The sequence below is a fragment of the Anthonomus grandis genome, chromosome 5 (assembly GCF_022605725.1).
Source record: "Anthonomus grandis grandis chromosome 5, icAntGran1.3, whole genome shotgun sequence".
Classification (NCBI taxonomy): domain Eukaryota; kingdom Metazoa; phylum Arthropoda; class Insecta; order Coleoptera; family Curculionidae; genus Anthonomus; species Anthonomus grandis.
This window is the reverse complement of record NC_065550.1, coordinates 4,949,932-4,968,129: the sequence shown is the minus strand read 5'-3', so window position 1 is coordinate 4,968,129 and position 18,198 is coordinate 4,949,932. Positions and strand designations below refer to the sequence as shown.

At 33.3% G+C, this 18,198-nt stretch overlaps 1 protein-coding gene across 3 annotated transcripts in view; it reads left to right on the top strand.

Annotated features, from left to right (window-relative positions):
• Positions 1 to 18,198, top strand: part of LOC126736893 (UTP--glucose-1-phosphate uridylyltransferase) — a 75,278-nt gene that overhangs the window by 55,358 nt on the left and 1,722 nt on the right. For all 3 annotated transcript variants that reach the window (XM_050441514.1, XM_050441515.1, XM_050441513.1), the window contains exons 6-7: positions 7,303 to 7,441; positions 10,571 to 10,980. In XM_050441514.1, coding sequence (XP_050297471.1) covers positions 7,303 to 7,441; positions 10,571 to 10,980 — 549 coding nt within the window. The remainder of the gene's footprint in view (positions 1 to 7,302; positions 7,442 to 10,570; positions 10,981 to 18,198) is intronic.

The following is an 18,198-nucleotide window of genomic DNA, read 5'->3' as shown; positions in this document are numbered from 1 at the left end:
AATATCTTTCAGATTATTTCACAGCAAGACAAGATTTACATAGACACCGCCTAAGAAACATCAAATACCAGTACATAGAATGAAGGTTTTAAAATCTCATTTGCCTATCAGGGTGTCTTTTTGTTAAACTCTGAAATATACAACTTAATATGATCATGCTCACTGTTTCGTCATCACATGTTTGTAGTAATTATAATTATTAACTTTAATTTTCTCTTAATCAATACTTAGTGATACTTTAACTTTAATTTAATTCTTTACTTGTATTTAATATTTATGCATTCAAAAATACGCGTTTTGCTAATAACTTATTTAACTTTACATAATTTGCCTTACATCTTTTCCTTTTTCCACCTTTTGTATATTCCTGAACTATACACATCTTTCCTTATATTGAATACGAATGTGAAAAGAGTGGGAGAAAAGGAGAAGGTTGTGCTAAGCTGTGAATTGAGTAGCAGCAATTCTGGTTTTGACCGAAAACCGATTTGATCGATAAGTGTCGACACTGTTTTACGCGCGTATTTTTCGGTACGTGACCTACCACACCCATCCCCAAAATATCCAGGGTAAGTTACTTTATTTACTAAGTTACTTTCTATTTACGTTTACGAATCAGCAGGTGAGAGGTTTAGATTACCGGTTAAATTCGAATATTGAGTCAGTGAAACCTATGACTTAAGGGTTTTTACTTAATTCCCTCGGGATATACATATTTCGACGGAGTTGACCCATTTTATTGGTCCTTCGAGCCGGATAGGTTTTTTTTTCTTACAGAATAAGACCGGGAATCTAACAGCCTTATCTGCTGATTTACTACATTTTTGAATGCATTTAACGACTCTTTTACTATTTCTATTTTTTTACATTAGCCTGAGCTTATATTTTGTGGGATAATTTAATTATTAATTATTTACTACGTTTATCTATAGACAAATATATACATACATTTACATACTCTACTACATTATTTAAAATATAATAATTGCAATGGTCTTTTAATCTTATTACTACTCTTGATCCTGTGTGCTATTACATATATATATATATATATATATATATATATATATATATATATATATATGTAATATGTCCTCGAATGACATCTGATAACGCTGTGAGCTTAGGAATTATCTTAGACACTTTTGCTAAAAATCTTGCTGTTCTTAATAACTTAAAATTTGAAACAGGTCTTTGGGATTTTCCGATTACTTATTCTTTACTTTCCAAAATTCACCCTGCCACGCGCAAAGCATTTGAACAGCAACACGCATCAAATGATGTACCCAAATACGATGCTGTACGATTGTTTTTACAAAAACAATGTGTTGCTCTTGAAACCATAGAACTGGAAATGTCTCAAAACTCAAAGCCCTCTACATCTAAGCAACATTTCTCATTTACTAATCCTCGTATTTTGCATAATTCGAATAATAGACACAAACATAACTCTATTTTATTTTCGAATACCCAAAAACCTAATTTACTAAATACTTGTTTCTTATGCAAGGGTTCCCACGTGGTGTACAGATGTCCCACATTTCTCTCAAAAACTGTAAAAGAACGTTTTGATATAGTAAAAGCACAAAAGGCTTGTACTAATTGCCTTGCTACTTTTCATACTGCTAGATCTTGTTCTTCACAAAAACGATGCCGTATATGTTCCCTTGAACATCATACTTTACTTTGTTTTAAAACATGTGAACCTACAAATACTTCTGGAAATCAAGTTCCTTTGGATAATCCTCAAACATCAGATAATTCATTAACACCTAGATCTACCACTGCTTGTATGTTACTTAATGATCATGAGGTTTTATTATCTACTGTATTAATTAAAATCAAGGATGTCTTTAATAATTGGCATACTTGTAGGGCTGTCCTTGACGGAGGTGCTCAATCAAGCTTCATTTCCAGAAATTATGCGAATAAATTACTTTTACCTACCTCTAACATTTCTATGTCTTTGCATGGACTCGATGGTATGTACTCAACTGCCAAAAAAGGTGTGAATTGCAGTGTCTCTTCACTTTACGATAATAATCAATCCTTTAATTTTGAAGCTATTATTATTGATAAAATTTGCAATGATATGCCGTCAATCTCATTTTCAAAAGAACATTTTACTATTCCATCGGAACTAAACTTAGCTGATCCATATTTCTTTAAAAAATCATCTATAGATCTTTTGCTTGGAAACGATATTTTCCCGTACATTTTGCAAGATGGAAAAATAGAAAATGGGCCTAATCAACCAGTCTTATTAAATACCTGCTTTGGTTGGACTGTAACTGGTAAAACATCTTATACATCTACTGATAAAATCGTTCGTACCTTTTGTACTACTATTTCAAATTTGGACACTATAAACAAAACCTTACAAAAATTTTGGCAGATTGAGGAAGTACCGGAAGTCAGTGTTAAATCAAAAGACGATGAATATTGTGAAAAATATTTTTTAAATACCACTTATCGAACATCTTCGGGTAGATACGTGGTCTCTTTACCGTTCAAAATTACTGCTCCAGATTTTGGAGATACATATACCGATTTTTATCTTTAGAAAAAAGATTTGCTCAGAATCCTCAGTTTTTTATTTCTTATTCTACAATTGTACAGGAATACATAGATCATAATCACATGCAACTTGTACAAAAACCTTCTTTACTTAACATGCATAATTACTTTTATATCAGTCATCATGCTGTCTTTAAAAATGATTCAACTTCAACTCCAATACGCATTGTCTATGATGCAAGTAGTCACGCAAATCAAAAAATTTCATTAAATCAAGCACTACATACTGGTCCTAAGCTTCAGAGGGATCTTGTAAATATTTTATTAAATTTCAGATTACATAATTATGTTTTTACTTGCGACTTGAAACAAATGTTTAGAAATATTTTGATAACTCCTAAAGATCGTGATTTTCAAAGGGTACTATGGCGTTTTTCTCCCAATGACCCCATTTCCGATTACCAATTAAATACAGTTACATTTGGGGTTGTTTGTAGTCCATTTTTGGCTATTAGAACCTTAATAAAACTTGCTGATGATTACAATGATTTGCCGATAGCTTCAAATATTCTAAAAACGTCGACCTATGTTGACGACGTAACCGGAGGTTCAAACACACCCTACGAATGAATCTCTATAAAAAATCAACTTAACAATCTTTTACTTAGAGGAGGGTTTGAAGCCCGAAAATGGGCTAGCAATTGTCCCGATTTGTTAAAAGAATTACCTTTAAATCATGTGGCTCACGATATTTCTTTTGATAAAGATGACACAACTATTTTAAAAATTTTGGGTTTAAAGTGGGATCCTAGACAGGATTGTTTTTACTATACATTTTCAGTTGAAAATAACCACTGTACCAAAAGAATTTTATTAAGTACTTGCGCCAGAATATTCGATGTTTGCGGTTTTCTAACCCCTATTACAATCTTTATAAAGCTACTCATTAAATCTCTATGGTTGTCGGGTATAGACTGGGATGAAAAACCACCAGTAGATATCACTAATAAATGGGAAAAATTTAAAGCAGATTTAACCCTTTTAAATACACTAAAAATTCCTCGTTTGATAAAAATAACAGAGTCAAATTCATATGAATTAATTGGCTTTTGTGATGCCTCAGAGAAGGCATATTGCGGAGTGGTTTACATACGAACTTTACACTCTGATAATATATATAGAACGTATTTAGTTTGTGGAAAATCAAAGGTTAGTCCTTTAAAAACTCTAAGTCTAGCAAGATTAGAGCTTTTGGGTGCTGTATTGCTAAGCAAACTCATGCATTTTATTTTACATACTTATTCACACAAGTTACAATTTTCCAACACATTTGCTTTTACTGATAGTTCTGTTGTATTGCATTGGATAAAAGGTTCACCACACCAATGGCAAACTTTTGTAAGCAATAGAGTTTCATACATTCAGGAAAAATTATCGCCTGAAGTTTGGCGCCATGTCCCATCAGAATTAAATCCAGCTGACTGCGGTAGCCGTGGTATGTTTCTGTCAGAGCTTGCTAATTTTTCATTGTGGTGGAATGGCCCTGATTTTTTATTTGATCATTGTAACACATGGAATTTTTCTAAAATAGTAATTCCCATAGATTTAAATTTAGAAAAAAGGAAAATTATACTTTCTTCTTTAGTACAAAAAAAATGATGAACTTACCGATTTTGACTATTTATTTGATAAGTTTAATTCCTTACATAAAATAAAACGAATTATTGCTTACTTTTTGCGTGGTGTCAAATTATTTCGTAATATTAGAAATAAATCTTATCACCCTCAATTAAATCAATATTCTTGTTTCACTCTCAAGGAATTGAACAATGCTTTGTTGTTTCTTACAAAATATGTACAAAATAAATACTTTTTTTCTGAGATTGCGCTAATAAAAAATAAACAGCCTCTTCCAAAATATTTACAAAAATTAAAGCCCTTTCTTGATGAGCAGGGTCTTTTACGAGTAGGTGGCAGGTTATGTAATTCTTACTCACTATGTTATGATAGTAAATTTCCTTTACTACTGCCTTCAAATGCTAAATTAACACGTTTGTTGATTTTTGATCTACACATTACATATTTACATTGTGGTATACAAACCACCCAGCACTTTCTATTTCAACATTTTTGGATCATTTCTGCCAAGAAAATTATACGTGAAGTTATTCGAAAATGTCATACATGTTGGAAAATAAATCCAAAACCATATACACCCCCTATGGGAAATCTTCCAAGTTTTAGAATTTCAGAAATTCCTAAGGCTTTTACAAATACAGGCTTAGACTTATGTGGACCTTTTGATATTACTATGGGTCGGCTAAGGGGTGCTAAAATTTACAAAGCTTATGTATGTCTCTTCATCTGTACAAATACTAAATGTTTGCATCTGGAGTTATTATCGGATCTTACCTCAGAAGCCCTTTTGGCAGGTCTCCGTCGTTTTATTGCACGACGAGGAAAAGTCTTAAATCTGTATTCCGATTGCGGTACCAATTTTGTTGGTAGCGATAAATATCTGCGGCAAATATTTTCCAATTGTGCGAAAGCCGAAGCAATAGCGTGGCATTTCAACCCTCCAGCTGCTCCTCACATGGGCGGAATTTGGGAGGCAAATATTAAATCTGTAAAGTCGCATCTAATAAGAATTGTTGGTACTCAAAGATTAACGTACGAAGAATTTAACACCGTACTTGTACAAATAGAGGGAGTTCTTAATTCTAGACCACTTTGTCCAATAAGTTCTGATCCCTCTGACCTGGCAGTACTTACGCCTGGTCATTTTTTAACTATGCAACCTCTTAGTGCTTTACCTGACCCTGATTTTACGAATCATAATATAAATCGACTTTCACGCTGGCAACTCTTACAACGCATGCATCGCGATTTTTGGAATCGTTGGCACAGAGAATACCTGCACACTCTGCAACAAAGAGCCAAATGGTTAGATCCTATTGGCGAGGTTGAAATAGGCACCATGGTGGTGGTAAAAAATGAGAATCTACATCCATTACAGTGGCTCCTGGGGCGGATCGTGGAGTTGTTACCTGGGCGCGATAATGTACCGCGGGTTGCTGTAGTGAAAACTACTAAGGGTAATTTTAAGAGACCATTGGTCAAATTGTGCCCTTTACCTTTACAATAATTTTTTTTTGCTCGAATGAAAACCCAGTGTTTTCATGGGCGTGGGGATGTTTCGTCATCACATGTTTGTAGTAATTATAATTATTAACTTTAATTTTCTCTTAATCAATACTTAGTGATACTTTAACTTTAATTTAATTCTTTACTTGTATTTAATATTTATGCATTCAAAAATACGCGTTTTGCTAATAACTTATTTAACTTTACATAATTTGCCTTACATCTTTTCCTTTTCCCACCTTTTGTATATTCCTGAACTATACACATCTTTCCTTATATTGAATACGAATGTGAAAAGAGTGGGAGAAAAGGAGAAGGTTGTGCTAAGCTGTGAATTGAGTAGCAGCAATTCTGGTTTTGACCGAAAACCGATTTGATCGATAAGTGTCGACACTGTTTTACGCGCGTATTTTTCGGTACGTGACCTACCACACCCATCCCCAAAATATCCAGGGTAAGTTACTTTATTTACTAAGTTACTTTCTATTTACGTTTACGAATCAGCAGGTGAGAGGTTTAGATTACCGGTTAAATTCGAATATTGAGTCAGTGAAACCTATGACTTAAGGGTTTTTACTTAATTCCCTCGGGATATACATATTTCGACGGAGTTGACCCACTCACTTTTCACTTTCAAGAAGAAATACAAGGCTTTTCTGTTAGATTCACATATATCTTTATTGTAATTTTAAGAAACGAGTTTAGTATATTGAAACTGCCCACTAATACTGTATTTTTTAGGTAGCATGGAAGAACACATTATGTGAATGTTACCTTTTATGTAATAATTTATTGTTGCATAACAAACGTTTATTTTATTTAAAGCCTTATTTATTATTTATGTGATCAAGCCGGTAAATATTGAGGAATTAAAAACTTGAATAAGGCAAAAGTGTCGAGACATTTCTCCAGAATGCATAAGAAACGTTCAAAATGAATTTGTAGTACGTTTAGGGCATTGCCAAATAGTAAATGGTTTACATTTTGAACACTTATTAAAGAAAAAGATTTAAAAGAACCCTCTTTAAGTTTTTTTTAAGGCCCTGTATCTTAAAAATAATCGAATAAAGGTATGGCATGTGATACATCAAAATATTTGGAATTTAGTGGAGAATTCAAAAATATAATAACATATAAGGGTGTCCCATTTAAAATAAAAAAGTTGGTATTAGCCCCGCCTACATGGCACAACCTGTATAAAAACTTTTTATTGTAAAAAATGCGCTTACTTACAATCTCAATTGACGTGTCCGAGCGTTTTTCGAACACGCTTCCATTCATTTATTATCGAATTTATTCCAAGCTATAGACTCGCACTGTATATTTTTGATAAGGATTAAAAGTGAGTTATACGTAAATGCATAATAAAGTCATATTTTTCTAAAAATAATACACCGAAATGGCATAATATACGGTTCTATTTCAGCGTTTAAAATATTTTGATTTTTTTTCAACTTTTCACAATTTGAAGTTTCTCGACTTCTTAGTGCGTAAATCAATTAAATATTTTTGATTTCTATGTTTTCTGTGGTAGTAGAAAGAATTTTACTCTTCAACTCTTACAAAACTTTCATACATAATAAAAGTATCATTTGACACACTTATTACATGAATAATATTTTTGTATTATTTCTTTTTTAGGGTGGTACCTTGATCCAATATGAAAATGGGCTCAGGCTCCTTGAAATTGCGCAAGTACCCAAAGAGCATGTAGAAGACTTTAAATCGGTAAAAACGTTTAAGTTTTTCAATACTAATAATCTGTGGATCAAGCTGCCAGGTAAGTTTTTAGTCTAAATTATAAAAAGGGGTGAAACGTAGCTATTTAATAATAATAATAATAATAATAATAATATTAATAATAATAAGACGTTTATTAGTCACCAAGAAATTACAGCAATTAAGCACAAAGAATACTAATAGGTAGGTGTATTAACTTTTACAAAATTTCAAATATTAGAAAATTCCACTAAATATTGAGTATTTCATCATTTACCAATAACAAAAAAAAAGTTTTGTAATTCAATAAAAAAGCTAATAATGCAAGGTGACCAACAGGCCATATTATGCAGATTTACAGAGATATCCCTTACACAAAAGGCTCCCTGAATTCTGTTGAGGCCAAAAAAAAATTTAAAAAATATAATAATTTAAAAATTTAATAATAAATATTCTACTGAAAAAAGAAAGAACATCCTAATGGGAGCATGGGAAGAGGATCAGGATATGAAAGAAAATATGAGGGGAAGGGAAGATGAGGAGAATTATATAACGATTTATGGCAACGTTCAAAGCCTTTCAGGAACAAAATCATGAACAATATTATACGCAAAAACATTAAAAAAAAAATTCACTCATAGACATAATTAACCAAGGAGAAGCAGCTTAATGTTGACTTTAAAAGTTTTTTCTGTCAATGTAAAATCACTTATTTTAAACCTATTTATGTAGTGTGCAATCAAGTATGAAAATTACTTTTTAAAAAACATAAATTCAAAAAAACTCTTGTATTTTAAATAAAAATCTTTATTTATAATGCACTTTCGAAAAACTGCTTACTGAAAAGTGTGAAATCAAAAATGATTTAAATGTATTATTAAATGTTTTTTATCATTTATTTAAAATAAAAATTAAAACGGCAATATTTAAGAAAAATTGAACGTTATTGAATTTACTAAATAATGTGAGATAATTGAAAACCAAATTAGATAAATAATTATAGTGTAAGGCGATGTCTACCGCAAATAGTAGTGATAACCCAATCAAAAATAAACTACCCCACCATCTGAAAAAAAGATGATGATGTCAGAAGCTCTAGAAGCAGGCACAACAATTAAAAAAACAACCGGTAAAGTCGATTAAATAAATGAATTGGTTTCGACACGTTAACACGTTAATTGCCATATGTTACACGGATGCGTCTCATAGAATTTTTCTACCAGGTTGCGTGACCCATATACACTACCGCTCAAAAGTATTTGCCCACCATGTACTCTTTTTAATATTTTAAATTAGATACAAAAATCTTATCTTTATACCTACATATATTTAGATTGTATCTCATTTGTAAATTGCATGTATGCTTAAACAGCATGCCTATCAACTATGGTTCATTGAAAAACACTGAGTATTTAAAAATAGTCTGGCAAATAACAAACAATGTAGTGAAAATATGCACTTCTTCTAAAAAAACTAATCTGTTCGTTTCCGATTAAATTTGAAACATTTAAAGGTGTTTAGTCTTCAATAATTGATTTTGTGTAACATTGGTAAATAATTTCGCTTGCTTATTGACGATTGTCACCGTTTTTTTGCTGGTTTTTCAACATTCTTTAAAATGGTTAAAACAAAAGAGTTATCGATAAAAACAAAAGGTATTATCTTTGGAGTTCATAAGGCTGGAAAGACTAACCGTCAAATTTCGACGGATTTGGGAATTCCAAGGCGGACTATAATGTCGATTATAATGTTAGGAAATTCACCAGAGAAGGGACTATTAGCAACAAACCTAGATCGGGAAGGCCAAAGGCAACAAGTTCAAAGGAGGATTTAAATATTATAATTACAAGCAAACGCAATAGACGCCTTACCACCCCTGAAATCACAGCAAAAATCAACAAGGAGCGTAAAAAAGCGGTCAATGTTTCGACAGTAAAACGGCGACTTTATAATGCTGGTCTTAAAGGACATTTAGCTGTATCAAAACCGCTGGATGTTAATAAGAAGAACAGACTTAAGTGGGCCCAATTACACAAAGAATGGACCATTGATGATTGGAAGAAAGAGGAGGATCTGCAGTGGGCGATCTAATTAGAATAGAGGGAATTCTTCGAAAAGAGGGTTACAAAACAATTTTAAGTAACAATGTACTTCCTTCTGGTACTCGAATAATTGGGGAAAACTTCATCTTTCAACATGACAATGACCCCAAGCACACGTCGAAATTGTGCAAGCAATATTTAGGTCAATTACAAAGGCAACATCTTCTGAAAGTTATGGTATGGCCCCCACAATGACCGGACCTCAATCCTATCGAATTACTGTGGGATGAACTGGATAGACAAGTGCGAAAATCATGCCCCACATAAAAAGAAGACTTGTGGAGGATCATCCAAGAAGAGTGGCACAACATACCTCAGGAAACTTTGGACAAATTAATTAGAAGACTACCGAAACTCTGTGAAGCTGTTAATAAAAATCGAGACGGACATGTAGATGAATGCAAAATTTGATTTTCTTAAATTTAATTAATTGAAAAATGTATTCTTAATATTCATTTTGTCATAAATTAACCGTTTCAGAAGAATAACTGATAGGTTTATTATTTTTAGTTATAACTTTAAACCAGTCATATGTGGTATATAGTACTTTTGAGCGGTAATGTACGTGTCATATCTCGAAATTAGGCTTTCATGCTATGTAACGACAAGTAATGCAAGACCTGGTGAACTATAAATTCTATTTAATGTGTTAATTTAAAAAATTATATATATTTTACAGACTTTAAAAATTTACTAATATAAAGAATATAAGGTGGCGCATCGAAAAGGAAACAGAGGCAATTACAGTACAGGCAGTTCATTAGCTTTTCTAAAAAGCACAAAATCATCTTCATACCTATAACCTTCTAAGAGGGGGTGACATCAACCCTTAAATCTTAATGGGGAAGGGGGGTTGTCGGTGATATGTTGCTAAAAAGGATTTTTCATTCTCTTTGCAATGATACTAATATATATACAATAATATATACAATAATATACAAAACCGATTCAAGCAAAAGAGTACGCATCATTTCAAATGATTTATTGACAGATTATCTGCTTGTTTAAAGATTTTTTATTTTTAAGTACAAAGAAACTATTTTCTTTATTTTATTATTAGTAAACTTAACCGATGTTTTATCTTGCAGCAATCGAAAGAATTCTAAACGAACGTTCCCTCCAATTGGAAATTATTGTAAACGGTAAAAGCTTAGACAATGGCCTTAACGTAATCCAACTAGAAACGGCCGTGGGTGCCGCCATGAAATGTTTCCAAGGAGCAATAGGAGTCAACGTACCGAGATCTCGCTTCTTGCCAGTAAAGAAAACCTCCGATTTGTTGTTGGTGATGAGCAATTTGTACAACTTGAAAAACGGATCGTTGGTGATGTCGCCGCAAAGAATGTTCCCCACTACTCCGCTGGTTAAATTGGGCGACAATCACTTTTCGAAAGTAAAACAGTTTTTGAACAGATTCGCTAATGTTCCAGATTTGTTAGAACTGGACCACTTGACCGTTTCAGGTGATGTCACTTTTGGCCGAGGAGTATCTTTAAGGGTAAGATAATTACAGTATTTTTTCATCGAATGATAAATCTGATTTTTATTCTTCTAACAAAACATATTTTAACACTAGTTCGAAAAAATTGTTTTCAGGATGATTACTTTAACGTAGTCAGTATAAGAATAGTCAATCAATTAAAAGGAAAAGGTCAAACTGAAAATTATTTTTTATTTGTTTCAATATTCAGCTAATAATATCAGTAAATAACAACTTTCTGATATATCAGCTGTATAACCATTTATTAAAGATGCATTTTTTTTGGAAGAAGAAAGTTAAAACTATAGCGTTATTCAATAACCGCTTTAGCAAGGTGAAAGGCAACGGTGAAATTTATATAGAAAAACTGGGTTTTTTGATAGAAGAAACAAGAAATGTTATTATATTGGCAATCTTTTTACCTTAAGGCCTTCGGATTATTTTTTGTGGTGTTTCCTGAAAAATAAATGTTATGGAGTACTTATGGTAGGGGGCTAATTACAATCCAAATAATGAAACTCCAAATATCAATCAAATTGGACAAATACAAAAAAATTACTGAGCCTGTTTGCTAAGGACTGATTACAGAACCATTGATCAAATAATGCCGCAGTCATGTCTTCATGATAATCAGCTGTAGATAGAGATATATTTTTAGCAGTCAAAATTAACGCATTTTTAACAATTCCTTAAATGTCTCGTTTTCCTTCGTGTTCTCGTAGTCAAACAGAATATTTCGTGTATTTACACAAAAAATAGCTGTGCATAATAATTATCCTCGCTCTATTAGTCGTTCCGTCGAAACGCTTTTTTAAAATCTCTCAACTGCGAACAAATCATAGCAAGCCTCCACATTTGTACGGACAAAGAGATGCCTTTGCAACCTATCAACAGCTCCAGCGATTCAACAACAACTTTTCAAATTTATGTTGAACTTTATCCAGCCACTACAAGAAAACACGGACTCCCTTCTGAGAAACTGAGCTAAATTCATCGAAATCAATCAGGCCACTAGCGTTAAACCGCACCGATAACCTAGTAAGCTTTGAGATTGGTAATCTTTATACAAATGTGCCCTTCGGAGAATCCCTTAACATCATAAGGGAAAGACTCAAACAAGACGCAACATTTGCAGAATGCGCTGGACTTTCCCTGGAGGGAGAGATGGATGGATGTTTGTCTTTGTAACTCCTACTTTATAATTCACCGATAGGTTTTATGCCCAGGAAAAAGAACTTCTAATACGCTTGTGGGTATCTCCAGTGGTGGCCAATATATACATGGAGTGTTTCGAGGAGCTCGATATAGGAACAGCTCCAAATCCAAGATGTGGCTTCGATATATCGATGACATATTTATTATACAAAAGCGATATAGAACTAGCAAATTTAGCACATCAATAACATTAGGCGAAGCATTAAGATGGAATTGGAAACTACTCAAAAAAAACCAATATGATGTTTACATATTAGCATTTGCGAACATCCAGCTAATTGATTTACAATAGAAGTGAGGTACGAGTATTATAAGCACTGTTATCGGGATTATTTATCTACAGCTACCAAGAAATTCAACAAATGCATCAGGTAGACCTTCGAGTAAAATACTACATGGCAAATTTGTACAGCCATTTGAGAAGCTAATTGATGAAATAAAACATCAATTTATATCTTATTCCGTTGTCTCATCAATATCATTATTGGCGTACATGAGCGACATACCACTGGATGAAGTCATGGACTACACTGTTCAAGTAACATAACAGCTTCATAATAAAATATTAAGCACTGAGCTACTTGACAAATGTTTATCCAAGCATTATTCGACAAGGGTTATGAGTATTTTATGACATATATTCTTATATATATTTCTCATTTCGTCGAACTCCTTCAGGCCACTAATATTAGACCCGCCGATAAGCAAGTAAGCTTTGCCGTTGAGAGCCTTTATACAAATGTGGCGGTTAGAGAATTCTTTAACATCATCAGGAAAGTCATATATCACGCAACACTTGAGGAAGTGATGGACCTTTTGCAGGTTTGTTTTGGGTAAGTCCTACTTTCAATTCAAAAATATTTCCAATGGGCTCGTCGTTATCTCCAGTGGTAGGCAACATATATAGAGAGGGGTTCGAGAATGGAAACGATGGAGTTTGAAACTGCACTTAGATTCAGCACTGCTCTTCTTAGACGTTCTTGTGAAGAACAATGGACGCGATCAATAAACGGTAGGAATCAATAAAACCATGTATAGGATGTCAGCTACAATATGCAAATCATCTCCTGCTGAGGTCAACATTGTCCTAAATTTAAAAAAAACATCGTCGATGAACAAAGTCGACCCGAACAAGATGGAGATACAATAGACAGAAGCAAAGATTTTGTGCAAGGAGCAACATTGCGAGAAAAGAGGCTTCCTGGAAGCAACTTACATCACGCAAAACCAAGGAATCTTTATCCAGCCTTGATATTTCCAACATCTGGAGCCCCATACTTACTGTCAGGACACTACAAGATCTATTGTGTTTCACACATGACCGGACGTAACACACCTCTAGTATATAAGCCTGTAGAATAGTTGTTACTTTATACTTGATAATGGTTGGACATACTTCCCAACCGAAACGTCGTGCTAAATTTAAAATAAAGACTATGGAAGTTCGAAAAATTAGAAGACAAATGTTTTAGATTAACAGAGCAAGGTCTGTTTCATTCTCACTCGAATTACCATAAACACGATAAAGGGGTTCTACCGGTACCATGAAAAAGACTGTGGCCAATTTTAAATACACTTTTTTACACAGAAATATCACCAAATTGCCACACACCGGTTGCTGCCGGCTACTACTGTCGTGGCTGATGTGCAAAGAGTCCACTCCATGCAGCAGTGGGTCTGAATCGAGCTTCAAAGTCAGATCAAAATACCTGCCTGGACATTAAGAGAAACTAAATGAAGATGATGTTCATGGTAATGCTAGAAGGCAGAAAATTGAATGCATGAGTTTCTGAGTAGTTGAAACATCTTTTAAAGAATTCATTGTTTTTTTTCATATTACTATCTAACTTGTACCTTTCTCTTATAGTAAGCCAGCTCCGATTCTTTTAGATGAGGCGATGAATGAGTGTGAGAGTCCTGGGGAGCATCTTGACTAATTATTTTAACTTCAGAGTTTAAGCCGTTTCTTTTCTATTAATAAGATACTTTTGAAAAAATCGTAGAGCGGCATCCCCAAGACCATAATATTTCAATTTAGTATTAACAGAAGTCGGTGTTATGAACTTATGAACTCTAAGTCCATAAGTTGGGAAGCAAGTCTTAAAAATGTCATCAGATACTGACACATGTGATTCCTACGAAAACCAAACTGACATGCGTGTAGAATAATATTCTTATAAAAAGAGGGAAGTGAGTTGTTCAGCTACAGCCTTCTCGTTTGGCTTAGAAGGATTGGACAGTTTTGGGACCGGGCCCATATATGTACCTTTTCAGTCTTCAGGAAATAATGTGAGATAATGATTAGTTACAATAGTAATGTGCCGTAAAAAAGAACCTTACTAGCTCTAACTGACAGAATACCTTATCGCGTTCTGTCAGTTAGAGCTAAAGCCAAATATAATCTTTTCTACTACTTTTGTTAAGACAGGGAAAAATTTTAATGAATCATTAGCATGAAAGGTTTTGTTTTCATATTATTTATTGACAAAACTAGTGTTATTATCCAAGATTTACAAAAAAATTGCTAAATTAGTCTGCAAAAACGTCATACTTGTTAGGTTAATCATTTATTTTTGTTCTAGTCAGTATCATTTTATATATAGTCAATATCATTTCAAATATATATATAAATATATAAATATATATATCAAATATATATATATATATATATATTAGTAATATATACGCGTACTAAAATAAAATTTAAAATAATCGAGCTCGAACCTCGATTATTTTAAATTTTATTTTAGTAACACCGAAATAACACTCGAAACACCAGCGTGCTGTCGCGGCGGCGGCGTTGCAACATCTCGCCTGTTAGGAACTTTATTTGTGTTTATTCGCCAATCTGTATATCATTATTTAGATAAAACATGGTTTTATACGCATAACCTAGTTAAATACGGACGGGTTGACAATCCTACGAATTATACCATAGCAACCAACTCAGAAAACATATTATGTTCTTTTTTTCATATACTTCATATACATAACTTCACCAACATTCAGTCGATTGTATAGGTGCTCTAGAAAGCTAAAGATCGCATCATTTGTGCTCACAGACTCACGAAAGCCAAACTGCTGAAGACTCAATAGGCCAAACCTATTTAAAAATGAAACCATCCTCACCTTAACGAGCCGTTCCACTATCTTGGCTAAAGTAGGCATGCAATAACGCTATAGGTCTAAAGTTAGAAGGACAGTCACGATCGCCACCCTTGTAAAGAGAAACAATCATTGCTCTTTTTAAGCACTCTGGGAAAACTCCAGACATAAATGCAAAGTTAATTGCCTCGGCCAAGACTTGCAAAGCAACAAGAGGTAAAGCAGAAAATATTTTAAGAGAAAGCCCATCCCAACCTGATGAACTCTAATTCTTAATATAAACCATTAACTGTTTAAGCTCTTCTACACTTGTGGGGGCAAAAAATAAAGATTCGGCTACTACCACATTGCTGAGATAGCTCCTGGGATCTATTTTTAGTGAGAGATTGGCTGCAAGGTTACTAGCAATATCACAGTAGAAGGAATTTAGGACATTGGAATCTAAGGCACTTGGAATAACCAAGACATTATTTATCCTCCCTTGAAAGTAGGTCCACTTAGCCATTTTGATTGAGTTTCTGTAAATCTTGCGGTATCTGTTATAATAATTTAAAAATGTTGCATTGTTCATAGCGTATTTCCTAATGTAAAAAAGGGAGCTTTTTTTCTCAGATACTCGTAAACCCTTAGTATACCAAGGTTTTCTATTTCGTTTCTTAATATTGACAACAGGAAAAGCAGTGTTAAAATTGTTTAATACTATTTGATGAAAGCTATGCAGTGGGTTAACAGTAGTCAATACATTATTCCAACTTGACATATTGCAAAGCAAAGAGAATTTGCGGAAATTAGCTCTAGTATAAAGTCTATCGCGTCCAAACTTATTCTCATTAGCCGCACTATTAAGCTTTACTAATCCCACTATTGCCTCATGGTTAGACAAACCGGCATTGATTGTTGTACACTGATTTTCGTGTTGGTTAAAATTCATACAGAAGTAATCTATCAGTGAGGAAGAAAATGCTGAAATCCGGGTTGGCTGATCCACGTGCATCTTAAAATTAAATGAGTTTAACAGATTAAAAAGCATTCGATTTGTCTAAAAAATTTACATTAAGATCGCCAGTCAGAATCAACATCGCATTAACCGAAATTTCACTTAAGAAGATCTCCAACTTTTCTAAAAACAAATCTAAATTAGCAGATGGAGATCGATACAATCCTAAAATATACAAATTTAACTTACTGCTAAATATTCACACACCTTTTCAATCAATAGATGATCAAATCTGTCAATAGTAATAAACACAAATTTAATTAAAAAAGCTTTCTCTAACATAATAAGAGTACCACCATGTGTATATTACTTGCGTGAAAATTTGGAAATTAGTACATAACCAGGGATATCACATAAACATAGGATCGTCAGACCTCAACCAGTGTTCAACAAGAATTAACACACTAGGAAAGTTAACCGATTCTAAAACTAGTTCCAATTCGCTAACTTTTGAATGCACAGATTGAACATTAAGAAATGCTAGGGCAACTTAATTATGGTGGGAGTTTCTATTAAAAAAGAAGATCCAATAACAAGGGTGTCTATAGATTGGTCTAGTTGAGGCGTAACCGAAGACCTACCTTCGATCAAGGGTGTATCGCTGATTATCCCACTATTGCTAATACCTAAAGATGCTAATACTAATTTGGAGGACAGAAAAGTATTTTTAACATATAGAGATAAAAGTTTGCACATAGATTTGGCAGAGTGACGGTACCTAAAATTTTGTCTGACATCAGTAATTATTCTCACAGAAAAGTTACGGTTACAGATGAAAGAATGCATAAAATGAATTGTATTGTAATATCTGCTTTTTGAGCACTTATTAAAATCGCATTTAATACAAACAATTACATTAGTTATCCTGCCCATTGATAGCAAGGATTTTATTTGGGAAAAAGATGGCAATGTACAAGAAAAATCAAGACAAACAACAACAACATAATTCTTCGTATAGTTAACAATTAGAGGAAACGCATAATTACATAAGGTCTGGGCTGTAACATTACTAAACACGTATTATACAGTGCGAACGTAAAGGTTGGAATAAATTCATTTAAAATTCAGGGGTATGTTCAAAAAAAAAACTCTCGGACATGTCGATTTTTATTTTTAACTGCGGGTTTTCTTACTATAATTTTATGTATACAGGGTGGCCCAAAAATAAGTTACAGTCATCAACGTAATTTTTTTAAATGTAAACACCTATTTTTTATTTTAGATTTAGGTTCTACATCAAATTCTAAGTACATTTCATGTACCATGTCCTATACCTAAACTCGACCGTTGACGATTGAACACAATAAAAGGCTATTTTTGGAAGAGTTATTTATATCAGGCAACCTATCAGTTATTGTTTGGTTATTTACATTTGTGGTTGGTGTTTTTGATGTTAACTTGTCACAATTTGTTGACATCAAATAATTTTGAGTGAATTTAGTTTGATTTAGATGCCTAAGCAAAGTTTTGCTTGTGTTAAGTTTATCAAAAGATAAAATTAAAATTTCAAAAAATGGTACGTCTTAGTGAGCGAGGGCGAATAGAGATTTTGATGATGATTGGTTATGGAAACAGGATGCGCACTCAGATGGAAGTCTGTGAAATTTATCATGCCAAGTATCCTGATAGGCCACGTATATCTCAAAGTACTGTCAGTAAAATAGAACAGAAATATCGGGATTTGGGTCATGTCAGGGATAATTATACGAAAGGTCGGTCAAGTATATCAGAAGAGAAGCAACTAAATGTTTTGCTGGCAGTTGAAGAAGATTGCCATAAAACGACTCGCAATATTGCGTTAGAAAATCAGATATCCCAGACATCCGTCGTTAAGTATTTAGGTATAAAGAAATGGCACCCTTACAAAGTTCAATTGGTTCATGAACTAAATGAAGATGACCCAGATAGGCGTTTAGAAT